At 44.0% G+C, this 23,417-nt stretch overlaps 1 protein-coding gene across 1 annotated transcript in view; it reads right to left on the bottom strand.

The window, feature by feature from the left end:
• The window catches only part of OVCH2 (ovochymase 2), a gene marked incomplete at its 3' end in the record, with an annotated part of 47,315 nt that overhangs the window by 14,732 nt on the left and 9,166 nt on the right, over nucleotides 1-23,417 (bottom strand). The window contains exons 6-13 of the mRNA XM_015412748.1: nucleotides 21,644-21,825; nucleotides 19,499-19,694; nucleotides 17,161-17,184; nucleotides 14,766-14,856; nucleotides 13,787-13,920; nucleotides 11,825-11,965; nucleotides 6,978-7,108; nucleotides 4,869-4,962 (exon numbers count right to left, since the gene is read on the bottom strand). Coding sequence (XP_015268234.1) covers nucleotides 4,869-4,962; nucleotides 6,978-7,108; nucleotides 11,825-11,965; nucleotides 13,787-13,920; nucleotides 14,766-14,856; nucleotides 17,161-17,184; nucleotides 19,499-19,694; nucleotides 21,644-21,825 — 993 coding nt within the window. The remainder of the gene's footprint in view (nucleotides 1-4,868; nucleotides 4,963-6,977; nucleotides 7,109-11,824; nucleotides 11,966-13,786; nucleotides 13,921-14,765; nucleotides 14,857-17,160; nucleotides 17,185-19,498; nucleotides 19,695-21,643; nucleotides 21,826-23,417) is intronic.

The following is a 23,417-nucleotide window of genomic DNA, read 5'->3' as shown; positions in this document are numbered from 1 at the left end:
GTCTTTAAGGCCGCAGACGAGACGGTCTCTGAGGGCTTCCTCCACGTTGTGGAAGTTACACGGCCGTGCGGCTTTGCGAAGGGCTGCCACGAAATCTGCGATGGTCTCGCCTCCGGCCTGGTTCCGCTTGTAAAAAGCGTGCCGGCAGGTGACCTGGCTATGTCGAAGGTTCCCTTCCCGCAGGAACTCAGGAGGCACGCCCGTTTCTTGGCCTCGTCTGTAATGTCGTGTGTCTCCAGATGGAACTCGAACCTGGATAGGTAGGAGTCCCAGTCTTCTGAGGAAGGTTCGAAGCACTCGAACTTCTGGCTTCCAGCCATCGTGGGAGACTTGGGCACCGGAGCTGGTGGCGCCTCCGTCGGATCGGCTGCTGTGCTCTGCTCGCTTTCTTCCGAGTCCGAAGTGTGGATGTCCGCAGGGCTGCCTACCTGCTCTAACATCCCATCCTCGTCGCCAATTGTTAGATCGCGCTAACAAAGGACTCGTAGAGTGATTCAGCAAGTGATTCAGCTTTATTGGAAGTAACGAACAAGCACTCAAACGCATTAGAAACCAGAACAACAAACTGTGGGAGCTATGCTCCTTTTAAACATAACCGGGCTAATGTAGCCACGCCTATTTACAAATAACAACCAATGAGATTGCTCAGTTAAGGACCAATGGGAGTCTTTCCCTCCCAGGGAATAGTACTGTTCTGATTGGTCGCTGTTACAAAGCGACCAATAGGAAGTTCGGTCAGAGGAGCCCTAGCTTGGCTCGAAGCTTAACATAGGAGTCTAATGAGGTGATTCATGTAATCGTTTCAATACATTACATGGACTGTTTTGGATTTCTAGCTATTGGAGGGGGCGGGAGAACATGCAGATCTGTCCTCGCAGAGGAGGGAGAGCTTGTACCTGGATAAAACTTGGTCTTAAAGGTGTTTTGGACCTGGGGGCCAGGGGGAGCTCTGCAACTTACCTGGCTGCTTCTTGCTCTGACTGAGGGCTGCTGGGAGCAGGGGTGGGGCTTGTTGCATGTGCCCCTGGGCTCTTTACTGCCAGAGCTCCGCTCCTGTGCGCTCCTGCAGGAAATGACCTCTGGATGTAGCCACTAGGAGCTCTAGCTGATGGCAGTCTCAGAACTGCACTCCCTGCTCTTAAGTCACAACAGAGGTGGGGTTCAGCTGTCTTCTCATGCATGCTATCTTTTCTCTTAAACTTGGGTCCCTTTCCCTGCTTTAGCAACCTGAATAGCTCTGACTAGCCCAGTCTTGTGAGAACTTGGCTGCTAAGCAGGGATGACCATGTTTAGTCCTTGCATGGGAGATCACCAAGGAAAACTCTTCAAAGGAAGGCAATGGCAAACCGCCTCTGCTCCTCTCTTGCCTTGAAAACCCCATCATCTTGGACTTGCCATGAGTCAGTTGTGACTTAACCGCATGCAATTATTATTTATGCCTGCTTTATTCTGGGTTTAAACAAATGGATCTGGTGCCATCATGTATAGTTTGAACCATACCTGACAGGGCTCTTTTTGTAGAAAAAGCCCAGCAGGAACTCATTAGCATAATAGGCCATACCCAACAGCAGGAACTCATTAGCATATTAGGCCACACCCATGACAGCACAGCTCATTAGCATATTAGGCCACACCCCCATGTTACCAGAAGTGTGGTTATCCAGCCACACCCACCTTTTGCTTCTTATTCTGTTTACCTTGCTTGTTGTCAAAACCCAGGGCTTTTTTTGTAGCAGGAACTCCTTTGCATGTTAGGCCACACACCCCTAATGTAGCCAATCCTAATGAGTTCCTGCTGTTGGGTGTGGCCTATTACGCTAATGAGTTCCTGCTGGGCGTGGCCAACTTGGAAGCCAGCCGGAACTCCAATCCTGTGTGTTCCTGCCCCCAAAATAGCCCTGCCTGCTCATGCTCTTTAGTATAATGGTGCCTTGTATTCTATGTAATTATATATAACAACAGCATCTAGTATTAGGAGTTTGTTATTGCTAGCTCAGTTACATGGGTTTTTATAGAACTACAAGGCTTGTCAGGGCCACAATTATCAATTAATTTAGACCACTTCCTTATATTCATCACCATATTTAACTGCATCCTAAACCCCTGAGTTGCCCAAGACGTTCTCACTTTGTGTGGCTGCTGACATGCTAGGTAGCTGAAGGAATAGTTCAAGAAATAATAATATGCCCTGACCTGCATAGCCCAGGCAAGCCCAATCTCATCAGCTCTCGGAAGTGAAGCAAGGCTGACCGTGGCAAGTACTTTGATGGGAGACCTCCAAGGAATACCAGGTCTGGGACACAGAGGCAGGATTTAATAAGCCACCTCTCCGAAATGTCCAAGCCCCACTAGGGGTCGCCAGAAGTCAGCCATGACTTCCAGGCACATGTCAACATTCTGTGTTGCTGTTAAGTCTAGCTGTAGATCTGTGACACCTATATGACAGGAGCTGACAGCTCTAGGTGTCTAAAGAGCTGGCTCTGACCGGTTCTGGCTGCTCATTGCCAGAGCTAATTAACACCATGTAACAATGACTAAGCATTGGCCCTGATTGGCCAATGGCTGCATAAGTACAGTGAGGTACTGTGCTGAACATCTTCTCGTGAATATTGGTTGTCTGCGGAGCATTACGTCAGTCTGTGTAATTATTTGGTGGAGGCTTTGTAAAATAAACTGTAAATAACTTTTACACAAGCCTTGAAGACTCCAGTCTTTATTGGATATCCTTGCACCCGTGTTCGGTCTGCAGTGGGCTAGCACCGCGCAATACCAGGTCTGGGACACACAGGCAGGATTTAGTAAGCCACCTCTCTGAAATGTCCAAGCCCCACTAGGGGTCACCAGAAGTCAGCCATGACTTCCAGGCACACCCCCCCCAAATAAATAATAATTATTATTATTATACAATAGATCTGTAATGTCAGTTGGTCTTATCATTCCTGTACTGAAGATGAAGAACAGAAGTTTAAGAAAAAATAGGTCATATGAGGCCTCCAAATACATTAATGGCTGAGGGAAGAATTGAACCAGGAACCTTGTAGCTCACTCCTCAGTATGCCACTATACCAACTCAGTTAATTTAGTTAAAAGATTAGGAAAGAATCCAGAAGGATCGAGCTGGGAGAGTGAACAACCTGACAGAGATTATATATATATATATATTTTGACAATATACACCACATTTCATACAAATTCACATTCTTCAACATCTCTTGAAGACTCTGCATATTGAACAGGCAGTTCTCATTTGAACGGGCACAATCACAACTGTGTATGCATTTTATGTAATTTAACTGAAATTACCCTCAATAGCACTACAACCAAGTCACCAATTTTTTTTAAAGATCATAACATGTTCTTTTCTTAGGGTTGCCAAGTGTATCTTCGCCGGGAGTGGGGGGCTCCTGGTCGGCGTCTTGTGCGTGCGCGCACGTCACCCGGAAGTGATGGGAGGACGCCAGGCATGCTGGGGGTGGGGCCATGGCCATACAAGGGAAAACCATAGAGTTTTCCCTTGTATGGCCATGGCCCCGCCCCCAGCGTGCCCGGCGTGCCCACGTCACTTCCTGGTGATGCGCACGCAGGGGTGGGGTTCCCCCCCGGGGCCCGATTCCACGGCGTTGGAAATTGGGCCTCCAAAATGAGGGTTTACCCGCCCCCACTTGGCAGCCCTATCTTTTCTTCATTAATGTATCTGTGTTCTGAAATCAGTAAAGAATTTTTTGCTTTTCAGATTTTTCCAGGGATGCTGTTTCAAACGACTACTGGCCCTGCCTTCCTTGACAGGAAATTAAAAATAATGGCCTATATGAATGAATGAATAAATGAACAATGCAAAGTAATAGAGGAAAATGATGGAATGGGAAGTGTCATGCCTGCCCTTGCTGATGTCATGCCTGCCCTTGCTGATGCCCCTGAGGAGGCACCTGCCAGCCAGGAGCCTGTGGACTTACAGGCTCCTGAGGACAGTACTGCAGCAGAGACTTATAGGCAAAGACTGGATCTGTCTAAGTGGTGAGGAGGATAGAGCCTCCCAGGGAACACCTGCAAGGGATCAGTCTCTGCTGCATCCCAGTAATTCGTCATCAGACTCACCACCACCTGTAACCAGGCTCCGGAATGTACGGAGACAGCAGCTGAGAGAGCGAAGACAGAACGCACGCATGCGTGCCAGAAGATCTCTTAGCCCTGAATATTGACAGGATCTTGACCTCGCTCCATGCTAGCTAATGAGTTAATTAGCTAGCACTGTATATCTCCAAGTCTGTTGCCGGCAGTCATTTGTGCTGGCAAACGTCATTTGTCAGGACCTGAATCCTTGTATCTCTGCTCCAGACCTTGTGGAATTCTTATCGGCTTGATCCTCGGCTTTTGACCCTCGGCTTCGTTGACCCTGCGTTCATCTCTGACTCCTCTGGTATCGTTGTGATTTATGGACTTGAAACTCTGGTACATCTGACCCTGCTTTTGGACTGAGATTTAAACCTGTTTGAACCTTGCTGCCTGATTTGCTCAGCTTGACCTCAGACTGCTCCTGTACTTTTGCTTGCTTGCGTCACGCCCCCTGGTCCTGCGGTGACAGGAAGGACTAGAGAAATCAAGGGAGCGTTTCAGAAAAATTAAGGGCTTTTAAATTTTGTTAAGGGAATGGCAATTTTGACTGATTTCCCTTTACACTGGAGACCCACACTACACTGTTCCTGAGGGTCCACTAACTCCCAGAATAAAATTTCAGTGAAATGCAGCACACAGGGGAAATCAGCAGAAATGGCCTCCCACTCTTACGAAAACTTATGCTTCCTTAATTGAATGGGTAAATACAAACCAACATGTACCAGATCTGACTGCTATAAATATAAACCACATACCTATTTCTTTCTCCATTGCAATGTTTTCATACACTGTCACTGAGTCATACGTGCAGTCTTTATTTTCTTCCAGTTTAAAATTGTCATATGTGAGCTTTAAAAAAATAGAAAGCCTACAATTCAATAAAATAAAACATTCCTACAATTCAAGAAAAGTTATATAAATCCTGGAATTTGATATTTGATAAGACACGCAGACACGAAAGCACATTTCTCATCGTTATTAATATTTAACACTTCATTATACTCATTGGGGGATTCTAAAGGAGGTCTTCCAATGAAAGCAGGCAGATGTAGCTCCACGGCAGAGCACCTGGTTTACATGCAAAAGGTGGCCATTTCAGTCCCTGCTATCTGATCTCAGCTAGAGCGACTGTCAGGAAATACACTTCTCCACCGGGAGAGCCATAAGAATAGACAATACTGAGCTAAAGGAACCAATGCTCTAATGTAGGAGGCATACAAAAACAAATATGGTCAAAGTCCATAGACATGCAAAAATAGAACCACAAGAACTGTACACAGTGCGCTCAATATTTCTTTAACGAAAACCGTAAAGTTATAAATATGAAATGTACAAAAGTGATATTAATACATTCAAATGTGTACGTTCAGATACGTAAGAAGATGACAACGACGGGACGGTGGTCTCCGGAATACGATGCCGTTTCGACAAACGTCTTCTTCTAACCAAGAGTCTATAATTTGATGATGTATGAAAAATTGCTCTTCAATGGAAAGCTTTATTCTGTTTGAGAGATGTTCTTCTCCATTACATGCAATGAAATAGGTGAAACTATTGAACTCCATGTGAATTGGGCAGCTTTTCCATTGAAGTGCAATTTTTCATACATCATCAGCTTAAAGACTCTTGGTTAGAAGAAGACGTTTGTCGAAACGGCATCGCATTCCGGAGACCACCGTCCCGTCGTTGTCATCTTCTATCTTTATGTATCTGAACTTACACATTTGAATGTATTATTATCACTTTTGTACATTTCATATTTATAACTTTACAGTTTTCGTTAAAGAAATATTGAGCGCACTGTGTACAGTTCTTGTGGTTCTAATGTAGGAGGCAACTGTGCATAGAAAGATAAACTGATGACAAAATACCACTGAGATACATATATGCCCCTATTTTGGAAGCAGCAGCCGTTTCAGACCTAAAAGTACTGAAAGACTTGAATGGTGTGTGTGTGTGACCCAACAAAGTAATGACTTTCAAAACATGCTATCGTTAACAGCCTTGCTCAGTCCGTGCAAACTGAAGGCTGTGGCTTCTTTTATTGAGTTAAATCATCTCATGTCGGGTCTTCCCCTTCCCCTGCTGCCTTCAACTTTTCCTAGCAATGGAGTAATACCCCTAATATGGATTGAATGTCAAATTTTCAATCTTTATCCAAACCTTTCAAAAATGTTAAAGGTGTTTTGCAAGAAAGGTATTGTTCTCAGGGGTCATTTCGTAGAAAAAGAGCTAGGGGGACTCATTAGCATAACTCATTAGCATATGCCACACCCCCTGACATCACCGGAAGTGTGTCCTCCCCACAGCCGGTGGCGACCTCCAGCGGGCACCAGCAGGGAGCTCCAGGCCCCGCCCTCCCGCACCTCACCCGGGGGGATGGCGTCCCCCCGCGTCCCCCCCCAAATGACCCCTGATTGTTCTTTATTTTCCAAAGTGCAGAATTCATATTCAGGAACACAAATCAAATACTTTGGATTTTCAGGAAAAAACAGATTTATGTGCCTATTTTATTTTCCCCGTGCAATCGGGGGGGAACCTTGAAAAGCAGCACAGAGATGCTGCGGCATCGCACGGCACTTAGATTTAGGCCAACACCACAGAGCTGTCACAGCCAAATGCTGCAGGCAGATCATGAATGAGACTGAAGATGGATAGGATTTAGGTGCACAACCACTGGATTTAAACAAATATGGAAGAGATCACTCGTTTATCAGTTATGAAGCAGCCTGAAAATAAAATTGCCTCATGAGTGGAGCGTTATGTTGCATACAAAATTTTGGACCAAACTAAAGTTTTTGTTGTTGTTGTTGTTCAAAGGAACCCCACTCTGCAGATGTTGGTAAAAGCTTTCCACATTGTACCTTGACCACATAATTCTCTGGAGCATGAATTATCCACTGACAATCTGCCAAGTTGCTGTATGCCTCAGGGTAGTGCATGCTTTGTATCGTTCCTTCCTCAAAGAGTACAGCTAGCGATCCACAGCCAGAATCTGGAAGTCCAATGAAGCAAAATTAAACCAAGGTGAATTAAAATAGCAAATCCACAAATTCCAAATGCTCAGAAGCTCTCATGGACTTACTAATATTTTCCAATAAATATATACTTTCATCTAGTGGGAGAAGCAGTAAGTCAAAGCATGAACGTAATACATTTTATGTGAGAAGCCATCTGAGTGGCAGCTGGCTGGCTGTATCTAGCCTGGATTCTTGCACTGCATATTTGTTTATTTAGTACAATTTATACCCTGATTTTCGCCCTCATAAATGCCCCCAAAGTGGCTAACAGGTTAAAACATGCATAATAAAAACACATGTATAAAACAAAACCATATCCAAAAGACATACAAAAACACAAAAAATAACAAAACATTGAGCAGGTAGGAGGGATCACTGAGGCAACGCCAAATAAAGTCTTCCCCTACTAGTGGACAATGGCAATAGAAGCGGACAGGTGACTCTCCCTAAGGAGAGAGTTCCAGAGTTTTGGTACTATGAGCAAGAAGGCCTTCTCCGGGGTGGTGTGCATGTGTGTTAAGTGCCATCAAGTCACTTCTGACTTATGGCAACCCTATGAATTAGGAGCTGCGGTGGCTCAAGTGGTTAAGACGCTGAACTGCAGGCTGTGGAAGGTCGGTAGTTCAGCAGTTCGAGACCCAAGTGTGCCGCATGACGGAGTGAGCTCCCGTCTCTAGTTCCAGCTCCTGCCAACCTAGCAGTTTGAAAGCAAGAAATTGCAAGTAGATAAATAGGTACCACTTCAGTGGGAAGGTAACAGCGTGCCGTGCGCCTTGGTGTTTAGTCATGCCGACCACATGACCACGGAAACGTCTTTGGACCGCGCTGGCTCTTCGGCTTTGAAACGGAGATGAGCACCGCAACCCTAGAGTCAGACTCGACTGGCTTTCGAGCAAGGGAAACCTTTACCTTTACCTTTTTAAGAATTAATTACCTCCAAATTGTCCTATCATTAACAACCTTGCTTAAGTCTTGGCAACTGAGGATTGTGGCTTCCTTAACTGAGTCATGTTGGGTCTTCCCCTTTCCTGCTGCCTTCAACTTTTCCTAGCATTATTCTCTTTTCCAGTAACTTCTCTTAATATGACTAAACAGGGGTTGTTTCGTAGAAAAAGAGCTAGGGGAACTCATTAGCATAACTCATTAGCATATGCCACACCCCCGACATCATAAGGCCCAGCGGTGGTCCTGCAAGGCCAGCGGGAGTGCGAGGAAGCCCCGCCAAGGCCCTCCCTGGCCCCAGGCAGGCAGGGGTGAGGAGAGGCGGGGAGGAAGCAACTTACCCTCCCTCTTCTCTTGCCTCCTCCTGGCTGAATGAGGGCTGGAAGCGGGGCGGCCGGAAGCAGGGGGCGGGGCTTCATCTTGTGCCCCACCCCCGCACCTCACCCGGGGGAATGGCGATCCCCCACAATCCCCCCAAATCGACCTCTGTGACTAAATACTATAAGCTCAGTTTAGTCAGTTTAGCTTGTAGGGAGAGTCTAGGCTTTATTCGATCTAAAACCCACTTATTTGTCTTTTGGGTTGTCCATGGTATCCATAAAAGTCTCACCCAATACCCCATTACAAATGAATTGTCCTCCTGTCAGCTCTCTTCATTGTCCAGGTTTCACACCCATATACAGTAATGGGGAATACTCTAGTATGAATTATCTTGATCTTGTTTGCCAGCAACACATCCTTAAGGATCTTTTCTATTTCTTTAATAGCTGCCATTCCCAGTCTCAATCCTTTTCTGATTTCTTGCTTGCAATCACCCCTTTGGTTGATGATTGAAACAAGAAATCAAAAATATTTAACAATTTCAGTTTCTTCATCTCCAGACTTAAAGTTTGTCGTTACTTTGTCTTCTTGGTGTCCAGCTGTAAACCAGCTTTCTGGCACTTTCTGCTTTAACCTTCATCAGTAGTCATTTCAGGTCTTTACGATTTTCTGCATATCTCAGATTGTTAATGTTCCTTCCAAGTTTCACTCCACTTTAATTTAAATCTAACCCAGTTTTCCTTATGATATGTTTTGCATATGGATAGAAGAAATAGGGAGACAAAATACATTCTTGTCTGACACTTTTGCCAATTAGAAACCATTCTGTTTCTCCACGTCCTGTCCTGACACTAGCCTCTTGTCAAGAGTACAGGTTGTACATCAAAACAATCAGATGTTGTGGTACACCCATTTCTTTTAAAACCAACCATAGTGTTTTGTGATCCACACAGTAAAAAGCTTTCCGGTAATCTATGAAACACAAACTGATTTTCTTTTGAAATTCTCTTATATGCTCTAGCAACCAACGTAAATCTGCAACATGATCTCTAGTTCCTTTTCTTTTTCTGAATCCGGCTTGAACATCTGGCATTTCTCTTTGTTGTAAGATTTTGAGCACCACTTTGCTTGCATTAGGTGGTTTTCCACCCACCCAATCTCAAAAGGCAGGGGCACTGTAGTGGTCATGTTGGGTGATGAGGGAGCAGCGGTTACTTCAGGTATGTTGGTCCTAAACCATATAGGGCTTTAAAGGTCACCAGCATTTTGAATTGTGCCCAGAAACAGACTGAGAGCCAGTGTAAATAGGTCAAGACTGGAGTGTTCCATACAACCCACTACAGTCAACATCCTGGCTGCAAGGTTCTGCACCAGTTTCCGAAAACTTTTCAAGGGCCGCACCATAAAGACCACACTGCAATAATCTAATATAGATGTAACCAGGGCCTGCATGAGGTCTCCAAATCTATATAATACATTTTTTGTGCCCATCCTGAGGAGTGCAGGGTGTTCTGCATTGTTTTCCTTCCCATTTTGTCCTCACAACAACCCTCTGAAGTAGGCTAGGAAGAATGTAAGAGTGGCCCAAGGTCACCCAGCAAGCTTCATGGAAGATTGGGGATTTGAAGCTGGGATGCCTCGGTCCTAGTTTAACACTCTAATTTCTACACCACACTGGATTACATCTCTCACAGGACTGTAATGGGCTGGTTACAATAATAATTGTCTATGCTGCTCAGCTCTTAACCAGCGCCAAAACCTGTGTACACCGACCTTAATTCCATTTGTCCTTGTATCTTCTAAGCCACCAATCATGGAGTCAGCCACAGGCACGCCTCTCTTGGGCTTGGTATGGTCAGAGAAGCATGGCATGAAATCAAACTGGTAAATGTGGACATGGGAATTCTCAGCTTGTACAATTATTACTGTGACCAGTTATTACTATTATGAACAGTCTCTGTACTTTACTTGATCCCATTCGGATTTTACATAATCACATCTGATGTGGCATTACTCGTATTGTATGGCCCTGTAAACCTGGTATTTATACTTTTATTTCATAATCACATATATAAATGTCTGTCTAGTGAGGACCGATTTTAAAGACCAACAAGATTTTACTCCATTATTAACTGGAATAGCTAATTTATAAGTGTACAAAGCCTTTCATGGTCTTGGACCCTTATACCTGTGGACCATCTCTCCACCTATGCTCTGCCACGTGACACCTTCATGCATTAGAACAGGGCCTTCTGCAGGTGCCAACCTGAAAATGGGCGAAAGCAACAACTACTCATACACGTGCCTCCTCCATAGGGTTACCAAGTGTATCTTCACCGGGAGCGGGGGGCTCCCAGCCGGCGTCTTGTGCGCGCGCGCACCGCACGCACGTCACCCGGAAGTGACGGGAGGACGCCAGGCACGCTGGGGGCGGGGCCACGGGGGGACTTGGGATACCTACTCCTCCATTGTGGTCACCTTGTGGAACGGCCTTCCTTAAGGGTTTCTGTGCAGGCAACAGAGTTGCACTGTACTAAATGATTCACAGAGTTACTTGGAAAAACTATTATGGACTGTAGTCTACACTACTGTGTATAGCTAGCTGAAACTAGGATCCTACTGTTGAATTTTGCATCGTTTAGTAGTGTGTCGTGTTAATACTTATGCTTTGCTTCAGTTCTGTTTTTAGACTTCTGGTTGGTTCTACAACCTATTGCACTGTTTATTGCATTTAATCCTATTGCACTGTTTATTGCATTTAATCCTATTGCACTGTTTATTGCATTTAATCCCATTGCATTGTTTATTGCATTTAATCCTATTGCATTGTTTATTGCATTTAATCCCATTGCACTGTTTATTGCATTTAATCCCATTGCATTGTTTATTGCATTTAATCCTATTGCACTGTTTATTGCATTTAATCCTATTGCACTGTTTATTGCATTTAATCCTATTGCACTGTTTATTGCATTTAATCCCATTGCATTGTTTATTGCATTTAATCCTATTGCACTGTTTACTGAATGTCCCATCCAGGGCTGCTGCTTCTTTTTTTAAAGAAGTGCCGGAACTCTCAAGTGGGAAATGAAGTTTTCAATATATATACTGAAAACTCGTGAACTTTTAAACATTTGAAAAAGAATTTTGTCAAAGAGGTTCTGGAACTCCGTTCCAGTGCGTTCCCCCAGAAGAAAAGCCCTGGTCCCACGCATCAGTTGTATGGACTCGCCCTGTGTAATCTGCCTTGAGTTCAAGTGAGAAAGGTGAACCGTAAATAACGTAAATAAATAAGTATAGTCTGTGTTATTTCTCTTTAGGGAAATCTCTTTGGCTTCATGCCCCTGCCATGTCTCATGCTCTACACAAATCTACAACCTTTAGAATACCTCTGATTTGTCAATTTATGAGAAAGTATTAATACTTACCTGGAAGCATAGCTGGTGCAACAGCCTGGTATTTCATGGAAAATCCAGTCCCACGTTCCTTATTATCTGATACAAATTTAAGCCTTATACTATTTGAGCCAATCAATATGGGTAATGGAGGATTCCTTCCACAGAATTTCCCTGAAAGGCATTCATATACACACTTGATTTAACTACTAGGGCATACTTGAAGGGATATCAAAAGAACCTGCTTCTAACATACAGATGGTTACATTGTAAAAACACTGTACATTTGTTTCCTGGAGAGAGAGGATCTGATGATTAGTCTGTAAATGGCCAAGTCTATGCCATGACCTTCACAGACCATTTTAGCCCTGTTCAGTCATTATGATTTTTGCAGTCCAACCTCACATAATTGGAGAATGCACTGTTTGCGAACTGCCCAACACATACCACCGCTATGGCACGAGGACAAGCCAACACGAGTATTTTCTAGCTTCTGTAGACATGAACATATCCAGGTTTCTAATCACACATACTAAAGCTAGAAAACATGCATGTTGCCCTATTCATACAAAACAGCAACCAAGCATATAGAGAGGGCTGTGTATAGTATGATTTCCCCTTGCTCATGGCTGCATCACCAAAATTGTAATGTCTGAATAGGGATAGAATAACCATATTTCAGATTAATTTATCCACATGGCAACTTTATAGGAAAGCATAATTTGGATGCCAGTCCCCAGGGCTTTTTTTTGTAGAAAAAGCCCAGCAGGAACTCATTAGCATAATAGGCCACACCCAACAGCAGGAACTCATTAGCATATTAGGCCACACCCATGACAGCACAGCTCATTAGCATATTAGGACACACCCCCATGTTACCAGAAGTGTGATCCAGCCACACCCACCTTTTGCTTCTTATTCTGTTTACCTTGTTTGTTGTCAAAACCCAGGGCCTGTTTTTGTAGCAGGAACTCCTTTGCATGTTAGGCCACACACCCCTAATGTAGCCAATCCTAATGAGTTTCTGCTGTTGGGTGTGGCCTATTATGCTAATGAGTTCCTGCTGGGCATGGCCAACTTGGGAGCCAGCCGGAACTCCATTCCTGTGCGTTCCTACCCAAAAATAGCCCTGCCAGTCCCTATTAAATCTAACGTTTTTAATCCCTATAAACACATAAACCACAGTCTCTCCGAAGACCTCTGAACACACGAAGTCACGTTATACCAAGTCAGACCCTTGGTCTATCGAGGTCAGAATTGTCTACTCTGAGTGGCAGCAGCCCCTTCAGGTTCTCAGACTGAAGTTTTTCCCACATCCCGGGGTCGTTTCATAGAAAAAGAGCTAGGGGAACTCATTAGCATAACTCATTAGCATATGCCACACCCCCTGACATCAGGGGCCCGGCGGTAGACCTACAAGGCCGGCGGGAGTGCGAGGAAGCTCCGCCAAGGCCCTCCCTGGCCCCAGGCAGGCAGGGGTGGGGAGAGGCGGGGAGGAAGCACCTTACCCTCCCTCTTCTCCTGCCTTCTCCTGGCTAAATGAGGGCCAGAAGCGGGGCGGCCGGAAGCAGGGGGCGGGGCTTCGTTGTGTGCCCCGCCCCCTGCACCTCACCCGGGAAAACTGCGATCCCCCGCAATCCCCCCCGAATCAACCTCTGCCCACATCTTTTACTGCCTGGTCCTTTTAACTGGAGGTGCAAAACAGATGTGCTGCCGCTGAGCCGCCACCACCTCTCCCTTCCCTAAGGATGGCCTTAAATACTGCCAGACCCAAGATCAAGAGACGCCGGTCAGCACCTGAGCAAGCATTACACATGGAAGTATGTAAGACAATTCTGACAATCTCTCAGGGGCAATCTGTGGCGGAGAAGAAGCAGGAGGGGGAGAGAGAAAGCAAAGGAGTTCACCCTTTACCCTAGCTGCTGCTTTTCTGCTCCAGATCCTCCCAGCTCATTCCCCTCCCCAGAGTTCAAAACTTTGAAAAAAGAAACTCACCGACTAGCTGATCGTCCTTAGAAATCACTGACAGGGAATCATAGTCACAAAATATATCTGGCTCCACATCAAAGTGGGAAAAGTTCAGCAGAATATGCATTCCTTCTGGTACAAGCAGAGTCCAGACGCACAACCTGGATTGACATACAGTGAGTGATGTCTAGTTCACGATTAGCAAATCACGAACCACTGTAGCATAATACTTGTAGTATGAATGGGAATATAAAGATTTTTATATATAGGTTGGGTTTTTTTTATTGTTCATATTCATATTTCTCTGGTTTTTATAGATTTATTCTTTAAGTAATATTTTATTAGGATGTTAGAAAGGCCTGTTATATAGAAGGCCTTCCTCTTGTAGGTCTGATATTGTTAGCAGACAACATAATAGGTACAAAGTTCATGATTCTGTAGTTCTTAGGGCAAACCTTTCAATGTCTGGGTCAGATAAGATTTTAGTCTGGTATCAGTAATGAATACTTTTGTTTGGGATATGAAGATTCCTTGCCCATTATCATTTAGGTTAGGTTAAGTAAACACTTAGTTTGACGTAGATATATGTTTCTTTATATCTGGCCAATCAGAGGATTATTACTCAAATTACCACTGTCTTTTGTAACCAATTATGCTGTTTGAATATTGTTTTCTTGATGATGTCAGTCCATGTATAAAATAGCATGTATTTCCTGAATATGTTCAGAATATGCTCAAGAAGAAGATGAAGAAAAAAGAAGAAAGTTGTCAATTTTTGATGAGTTATTTGGTCTAATTGTTTTCCTGTTAATTGAAGCATATTTCCTGAATATGCTGAGAAGAAAGTAGTCAATTTTTAATGGACTATTTGGTCCAATTGTTTTTCTGTTAATTGAAATAAAATATAGATCTTCCTCCTCATTTGACTTCATTTTTGACATGGAATCTAATATGTACAACAACTGTATGTAGCATCTTTAAAAGTCCTTGCATTTCATCTACTCACTGATTATCCGGATAGAAACGTCTGGGGCTTTCAGGCAGGTGTAGTCCTCCTTCGTTGCCAAGGAGCCTACCATCCTGAATACTGCATGATGCTGCATTGTAATTATGGAAGTTTGTGTTATGGAACATCAGGATTAAACAAATATTGGGTTAGCATATATTCAGATATAAAGGAAAGCTAGGAGATTACAGTGATTCCCCCCAAAAAACTTATCTGTGTCATGACGTTAAATCAATATCATGCTAATCTTGCTATCATGTTAATCAGATAACAGCTAGATCAGATTAATGTATAATTTAAGGAAAATGATGCATTTCTACATTTCAGAGAAAAGAGGGTTGTCAGCTGCCTGGAGAAAAAAAAATGTCTTGTCCTCCTAATAGAAGCATAGTGGGATGTCATTTACCAAGTGATGCTATTTACCTTCATGCCATGAAAAGTATCAGCTGCTCATTTCCCCACATTGAGCCTCTATTAAAAGGACTTTGAAATGGCAAACCAAAATAAAACCACATTTGAGCTAGGCCTATTTGTCTGGAATCAGAGAAGGAAAAAATCCCTAGCCTTAATATTCAGTAACTTTTCCCATTTTATTTTGGCCTGGAGAAAGACCTAAAAAAAAAAAACCCTGTCAAAACTCTATAAAACAACTACATCTTGCACCTCTTAAAAATCATTTTTGCCTAATCTGTGGGAAACAAATGAGTGATTTACAATGCTGTCCTAAAGACAGTTATACTAAATCCACTGACTGCTTCGGGATGGGATGGATAGGGCATAATCCCAAAGCCATTCTGGAAACAACTGAACATCTACATCAGCATAGCGCAGCGATATATTGGCTTGGATTCCATCATTCTGCTTGGCAAAGGTTGAGTTCTCCCTCCAGCCTGAAGACCCTTGCTCTGATGAAAAAGCTTCTTCCCCCAGATGTACCAGCAGAAGGGCATCTTTGGATAGTTTCACTTTTCCTACTTAACATTCTAGCACAAGATGAAAAGCAGCTGTTTCAAGATCAGAAGTTAATCTTCCATGTGTAGAAAAGCAACTTTGGTTCAACACACAGAAACTAAGGTGATCTAATCCATTTACATTTAGAAGTTTAAAATAAAAATTCTAATCCAAGTGTCCTTAATTGTACTACAAAATGAAATGTTAGCAACACTATGGCCAGGTTTGGGCATGTACAGTGGACGTGGTATTTTTCCCCCCCCCCCCCCCGACTGCCAGATCCCGTGCCATATTGCTTTTGGAAGTCCCCTCCCATTCAAACATGAGTTGATACAGGGGTTGCCAGCCTTTTTCTTTAGTGAAAGCTACTTCTGAGTAATGGAAAATATCCCAAGTTCTACCCATCTGGCATGTTACCAAATTTTGCTCTGTTCTACAGACAGAACATGGACTCAGAAGATCACCAGAACAAAAGCTATTAGCTAAAAAGAGCACAGAAGAAAATCCTGTGGAATAAAAGCTTTAAAAAAAAAAGGCTGAGAGCAGATCTTTTCACAGTTTTTTCTTGGGTCTTCTAAGGTATGCATAAATTATTCTGCAGCAGCTGGAGAGTTATTAGTAGCTCAAGCGCCACCTGCTGGAGACCCCTGATTTGACACCTGGCATGGCAATATACTGGTCAAGAAACACAAGCCCAAAGCTCCCTTGGGCATGCAGAACTCGTTGTTCAGCTCTTTGGACCCTAGGCCAGAGTCCATACATTCCTAGTATAAATTAAATCATTTTGGACTTTATCGACAAATTCCTGGTTCAGGTTCATTTTTTCATATGTGGTAGATAAAGTTAAAAAGTATTGGATACCTGAACTGTTACACAGTGTTAAAAGCTACTGTACCTTATACACCAGAACTGTTTTTATTGAATATGACACCAGAGAAATACAAAAAAAACCATGACTTTTATCTGACCATACACATAGTGACAGCCGCAAGAATATTATATGCTAAATATTGGGGAAGAAATTAAGTCCCTACAAAGGAAGAAGTTATAAATAAAATACTGGAAACAGCAGAGATGGACAATTTAACTTCGGTTTTGAGAGGACACAACAAAGAAAATTCTGAGGACACATGGTCAAGATTTTACAAACGGACAGAAGAGTATAACATATAAAATTTCCAGACATATAATCGAAATAAAAGGAAATAAGAAATATATGCTTAATTATATGCAAAAGGTATATATGAAAATTATAAGGTGGATAAAAGAAATGAATGTTTTGGACATACTATGAGGGCAATAATTAGGTAAATAATGATACAAATGAATTCCCCTAACCTGTATTTATGTATGTTTGTCTTTGTCTTTGTATGTCTTACTTATGAAATAATTTTTTTTTAAAAAAACAAATTCCTGGTTCAAAGAAAAGAGACTGTCTACTTACCTGTAGAACTTTTCATTCTGACATCTAGTTGAAAAACAAAAATATTTTAGAGCTATGGCAAATCAGAACTGTAATGATGTACTTTAAACAAATTATAAATGGTTGTCTTTGGAATTGTCCATATGATAATATGGATATCATTAACAAGTGCACTGAAATCATTCTAAGCAGAACATTTTCATTTCTGTGAACCTGTTGAAATCAAGCCAATTATCATGTGTATCAGTGTGATCCTACAAACAAAGCAAAATCTGCAACTACCGTGCTGCTACACACCACTAATCATCAGGTTAACAAAATGTGTTAATAGACTCACAATATGTTGGAAACTACTTTGGTTGTAATGTACACAATCCAAAAACTTATAAATAAATAATTTTTTTTAAAAAGAAGCGATTTTTAGAAATTCAACCCCTAAGGGGGTCAAAAGGGATAAAATGTGCTCCTCCATTGCTTCCTATGTGGCTGCCAGGTTGCTGCCTCGCTGCACCCCCCACTCTCTGATTGGTCAGCTGCAGAGCTGAGGTAAAAAACAACAACCAGTTACTGGAGACTGCAGAGAGCTAATGACAATTGAGGAAATCAGGAGTGGCCAACCACCTGTGAGGTTCAGCAAAGCTGCTGGCCCAGCGTCCCCATGGCTTCAAACACGCTCCCCCTCCTACACCTGTCAGGCGGTTGTCTGTCAGGTGCAGCAGTGGTTGCAGGGTGCTTAAAGCCATCAGGGAGCCAGCCAGCCTCCACAATGCCTGTCAGTTGTAGGAGAGGGGGTGGGATGCTTACAGCCGTCAGGAAGGCTTGCTCAGCAGGATCGCCTTAGCACTGCTGCCGGCACAGCCTCATCGATGCCTTTAAACACACTCCCCCCAAACACCCACCAGGGAGGCTGCCCGAGCAGAAACACCTTAGCAATACTGCTGGGCCACCCTCCCCAATGGCTTTAGACACACTCCCACACACCCCTCCTCGACCTGACAAGCAGTTGTCTGTCAGGTGCAGGGGCAGAGCATTGAAATCCATCGGGGAGGCTGCCCAACCAGCATCTCCTTAGCAATCCTGCTGGCCCAGCTTCCCAGATGCCTTCAGACACACTACCCCTCATACACCTGACAGACAACTGCCTGTCAAGGATTGGAAGGGACACAGAGTCCTTAAAGCCACAGGGGAGGCTTGCTTAGCAGGTTTTCCTTAGTGCTGCTGCTGGCTCAGCCTCCCTGATGCCTTTAAACACAATCCTCCCCCCTTACACTAGACAGGTGGGTGTTTGTCAGGTGTAGGATTGCTCGGATGTTGTTTTAAATTTGTAGTTATGTCCCTCTTCTTAAATGTAACACAAATGAGAAGCATTTCCGTAAAAAAAGAAAGAAAGAAAGAAAAAGTATGCCCTGCACCCCACCCAAACCAATGCCCAGGCCAAACCCCTGTGCCAAGAAACCCAAAATAAGGGGAGTGCCTTCCTACCATGACGTCAATCCCCACTACAAAGAGATTTCTGAGAAACATGAGCCCCTAAGGAGGTAAAAAAAGGGGCAAAATGTGTTCTCCTAATTGTTTTCCACATGCCTGGCAGGCTGCTGCCTCCCCCCCCCCTTGGTTAATTGTGTAGCTCAGAGTTCTGAGGTAAAACCTGCCTACTTGCACCCACCTCCCTCTGATTGCTCAGCTGTGGATCTCAATGTTCGGAGGTAAAAACACAGTTAAAAGAGACTGCAGACAGTTGAAGACAGTTACAGAAATCAGCAATTCAAGACTTCTGAATAGACATTTCTCATAATAGCCAGCATGGCAATTGAGTTTATGAATGTTCATGGGGAGACAGTAAAGGACCTTTCAAGGATCCTGCTCCAGAGTAAGCTCACCAAGCAGCCTGGTGATCCTAGCACCTGAGGGCAGAACCACCGATGTGGTCTACAGAGAGGTCCTTCGGTGGTGTGGGGGGGGGAAGCACATGTCTCACCTCGCTCTTTACACTACAATCTTCTCCATTAGAATTCCTACAACAAATGTTACCTTTCAAACTTCAGATAGTCAGTATTATAACTGGAATTACTGGACTTAAGTACCATAGCAAAGCACAGGTATCAGGCTAGTACAAAATAAACGTATATTTACTTTTCTTCAAAATTACTTTTCTTCAAAACTTATATTTACTTTTTGCCAAAAAAAATGGGCTAGCTGGCTATTTGTTTTTCCTACGACTGCCTTCCTTCCCTGTTTTGCAGGCTATTTGTAGGCATCTGGTTGACCATGCTAAACTACATGGACCTGTTCTAATGAATGAGACATCAAGATACTAAAACTGCCATAACAGTTATACTTCTATCATCTTGTTACTTACCAGTGGCCATATATTGTTGAATCCAGGGGAGAAGCTTGATAAGATCTGTAAAAACTCCTGGAGATCCTCTTCTATTGTACTTTTTTCTCAGGTTATACATCCAGCCACGAGCACATCCCATCCCCCATGAGGTCACCCCAACCAGGGTCCAGGAGCCATGTTCATTCAGACACACAAGAGGGCCTCCAGAGTCACCCTGCAGGGGAAAGAAAAATGTATTTTAAAATGAGATACATTTAAAACAGCATGTACAAACATTTACACAAAAAATTCCCTCAGAAGTACATCATGTCATTTCTAATCAGTTTGGATCTGCTTCTTGGTCTCCATTGGTGAATAAGACTGTACAGAGGTTATTTCGGGGGGGATCGCGGGGGATCGCAGTACGGGGGGCGGGGCACATGACGAAGCCCCGCCCCCTGCTTCCAGCCACCCCGCTTCCGGCCCTCATTCAGCCAGGAGGAGGCAGGAGAAGAGGGAGGGTAAGTTGCTTCCTCCCTGCCTCTCCCCACCCCTGCCTGCCTGGGGCCAGGGAGGGCCTTTACGGGGCTTCCTTGCACTCCCGCCGGCCTTGCAGGTCCACCGCTGGGCCCCTCATGGGGCTCGGCAGTGGAGCTGCAAGGCCGGCGGCGGCGGCCGGGACCGTTGGGGGCGAGGTGTGTGGCCTTATGACACACTTCCGGTGATGTCAGGGGGTGTGGCATATGCTAATGAGTTACGCTAATGAGTTCCCCTAGCTCTTTTTCTACGAAACGACCCCTGAGACTGTAGAAGCTGAAACTGAAAAACAAAATATTGTGGAGGGTAGGGAGGAAAGGGACGTCTCTGATCAGCAGGCTGCTATGGCCTCTGCAGCCTGCTCCACTTTGCAATGGGCTCCCATCAGAAGAGATACATAGAGATGACCAAAAACCATGTGTAGAACCTATCTTCTGAAGCTTCAGATAGTTCAAAGGAGGTCCTACTGATAGGGGGATGTGAGGTGCACAGTACTTCTTCCTGGTTTCACAATGCTGGGGATTGGAGTAACCCTTTTCACCTTTATTTCTCTGTGCATTCCACTACATTACTGCTCAATACAACTTGTTGGCATGTCCCCATTTCCTTCCCTTTCAACTATCTGAGTTGTAGGCTGGAATGCTGAGAACCTGCATATCATTTCAGTGGCCTGCAGGGCTCTTTTTGTAGAAAAAGCCCAGCAGGAACTCATTAGCATAATCGGCCACACCCAACAGCAGGAACTCATTAGCATATTGGGCCACACCCTTGACAGCACAGCTCATTAGCACATTAGGCCGCACCCACATGTTACCAGAAGTGTGGTTATCCAGCCACACCCACCTTTTGCTTGTTATTCTGTTTACCTTGTTTGTTGTCAAAACCCAGGGCCTTTTTTTGTAGCAGGAACTCCTTTGCATGTTAGGCCACACACCACTAATGTAGCCAATCCTAATGATTTTCTGCTGTTGGGTGTGGCCTATTATGCTAATGAGTTCCTGCTGGGCGTGGTCAACTTGGGAGCCAGCCGGAACTTCATTCCTGTGCGTTCCTGCCCAAAAATAGCCCTGGTGGCCTGAATAAAAGCTGTATGTTTTATTTACCTTTGAGGGGGAAACCATTTTTGTGCCTCATGGACCCAGTGAAAAAAATGAATTTTACCTGATTGGTCCCCCCCACCACCACCACCAAAGACAGGAACCAAGTCTGTATGGTCCTGATAAGTGGTTTAGCATGATTGCCCTACACAGCCCAGCAAGTTTGCTATGATAGACACAGATGATGATCTCAGAATAGGGATGGGACACTTTCGAACATTCCCTAGCTTCTTTTACAGACATAAGGAGCTTTATGGCAGATGTGCAACTGCTGCTCATGCAACATACTGGAACAAAAAGACAGAACACTGCTGCCATACACCATGGTATCAGCCACAAGAGCTGTCAACACATGAGAGCCAGTGCTTCAAAACAAAAATTACAGAGTCCTGTGGCATTTTATTATTTTCTGTAACAGGCTACCAACACTTTGTAATGCACTGAAGAATATACCTACTTGTTTTTTTGTGTTTGTTTTTTAAAGTCACAAATATTGAGCTAAAGCAACACTTAAAAATAGCTCATTTTCAGAGATATTCGTTTTACCAACCTGGCATGCATCTTTTCCTCCATTTGGAAACCCAGCACACATTAAAGTGTCGCCTCGGACAGGTTTCTTTAAAGTAGAAAGTGCTCTAGAACATTCGTCTTGGTCTAAGATTGGCAATTCCACTTCATGTAAGATTTGAGGGAGGATTCCATCTGAATAGCAAGCAAAAGAGTTCGTAACTGCTTACTGAGTACAAAAAAATGCCATTTCTTTAGACATTCATTCATGTGTCCACCACTCAGAGTCTGTATATTTGTATAATAGGAAACGGAAACAAGATGAATGTAAGGTAAGATATGTGACATGACTAAATATCCTGGGGAAAACAGCATCATATATTCCTGTTCTTAAAAGTTATGTGACGAAGTGAGGGACAGAGACCTGAATCTCCTTACTGTATTATCAATATTTCATTATGTTCATGAGAATCACTTCAGTTTCAGACATACCGGTACTAAGCTCAAATTTTCTCCATTTTGATATTTTTATGGTTGAAGGCAGATGGAGGGAAGAAATATTTCCCACAGAAATCCTTAATGATGAGAACATTCATTGACACTACCTTACTTCATCTTTTACATGGGCATTCTCAGCCAATTGGCCATTATGCTGTGAATGGATCAGTATCGTGACACAACATAGCTAATCAGATTTGACTGAGGACAAATGAGGGCAGGGCTTCCCATGCCGTCCTGTGGCACAGTGGATAGAGGAATAAAAACCATCCAACAACTCAGCAGCCAATAAGAGCAGAGCTCCAAAATCCAGTGGTACCTCTGTTCTGGGGAGCAGAGGATCAGTTAAGAACTGACTCTTGAGTCGTGACAGATGAAAGATGTCAGTTGGAGATGAGAATGAGTCAAAGAAAATAGCTTTACAGGTGCCCTGACCTGGACAGCCCAGGCAAGCCTGGTCTCATCAGATCTCAGAAGCTAAGCAGGGTTGACTTTGGCAAGTACTTGGATGGGAGACCTCCTTGGAATACCAGAGGCAGGAGGGGGGGGGCAGGCTTTCTTCAGCCACCCCTCTGAATACCCTCCAGGTCCCCAGTAGGAGTCAGTCACCAGAGGTGGCCATGACTTCCAGATGTGTGTGTGTACACATACACATATGAAAAATGCACCCCCCATTTTTTTTAAAGAAAATAGCTTTACAGGTGAGTGGGGTAAGATTTTTCATTAAGTACTGTTATATCATCCTGCTCCTGCCTCCCCCTCCAACTGTGCCCTTTTTCAGGAGCCAAAATGGCATGGGAGCACTATTCATTCCATTGGTAGGCTGCAACACAGTGAATAAGGCCCCCACACAGCCCCCAGTCATCTTATCTGCTGAAAAATGGTGCGGGGGGGGGGAAGGCAAGAGCCCCTTCTCCCCCACGCCCCAGACCTGATCAGAATTGGGCCCCTCTGCATTTTCTGCACAGGAGTTGCCACTGGGACTTGTAGCTGCCGTGTGGCTGTAAGTCCCCATGGACTAGAATGACCCAAACAAGGCGTTACTTTTTACAAGTCCCCATGGAAAACTTGTAAAAAGTAACACCTTGTTTGGTTCATTCTAGGTCACTTCAGAGGATGGTCGGAAGACAGGAAGGCCTGGCGTGACCTGGTCCATGGGGTCGCAAAGAGTCGGACTCGACTGTGCGACTGAACAACAAAAAAGGTCTCACTAGTGAAAAATCTCCCCTTTGTGGGTTGAGATTCTTCTTGAAGAAGTTGATTTAGCTATATTTCCTACTAGTACTAGTTCCCAAGAATAATAATAATAATAATAATAA

Source organism: Gekko japonicus, unplaced genomic scaffold (assembly GCF_001447785.1).
Source record: "Gekko japonicus isolate JY-2015 unplaced genomic scaffold, Gekko_japonicus_V1.1 scaffold821, whole genome shotgun sequence".
Taxonomy (NCBI): Eukaryota; Metazoa; Chordata; class Lepidosauria; order Squamata; family Gekkonidae; genus Gekko; species Gekko japonicus.
Note: the sequence above shows the minus strand (reverse complement) of the source record. Positions and strands in the feature narration are given on the sequence as shown.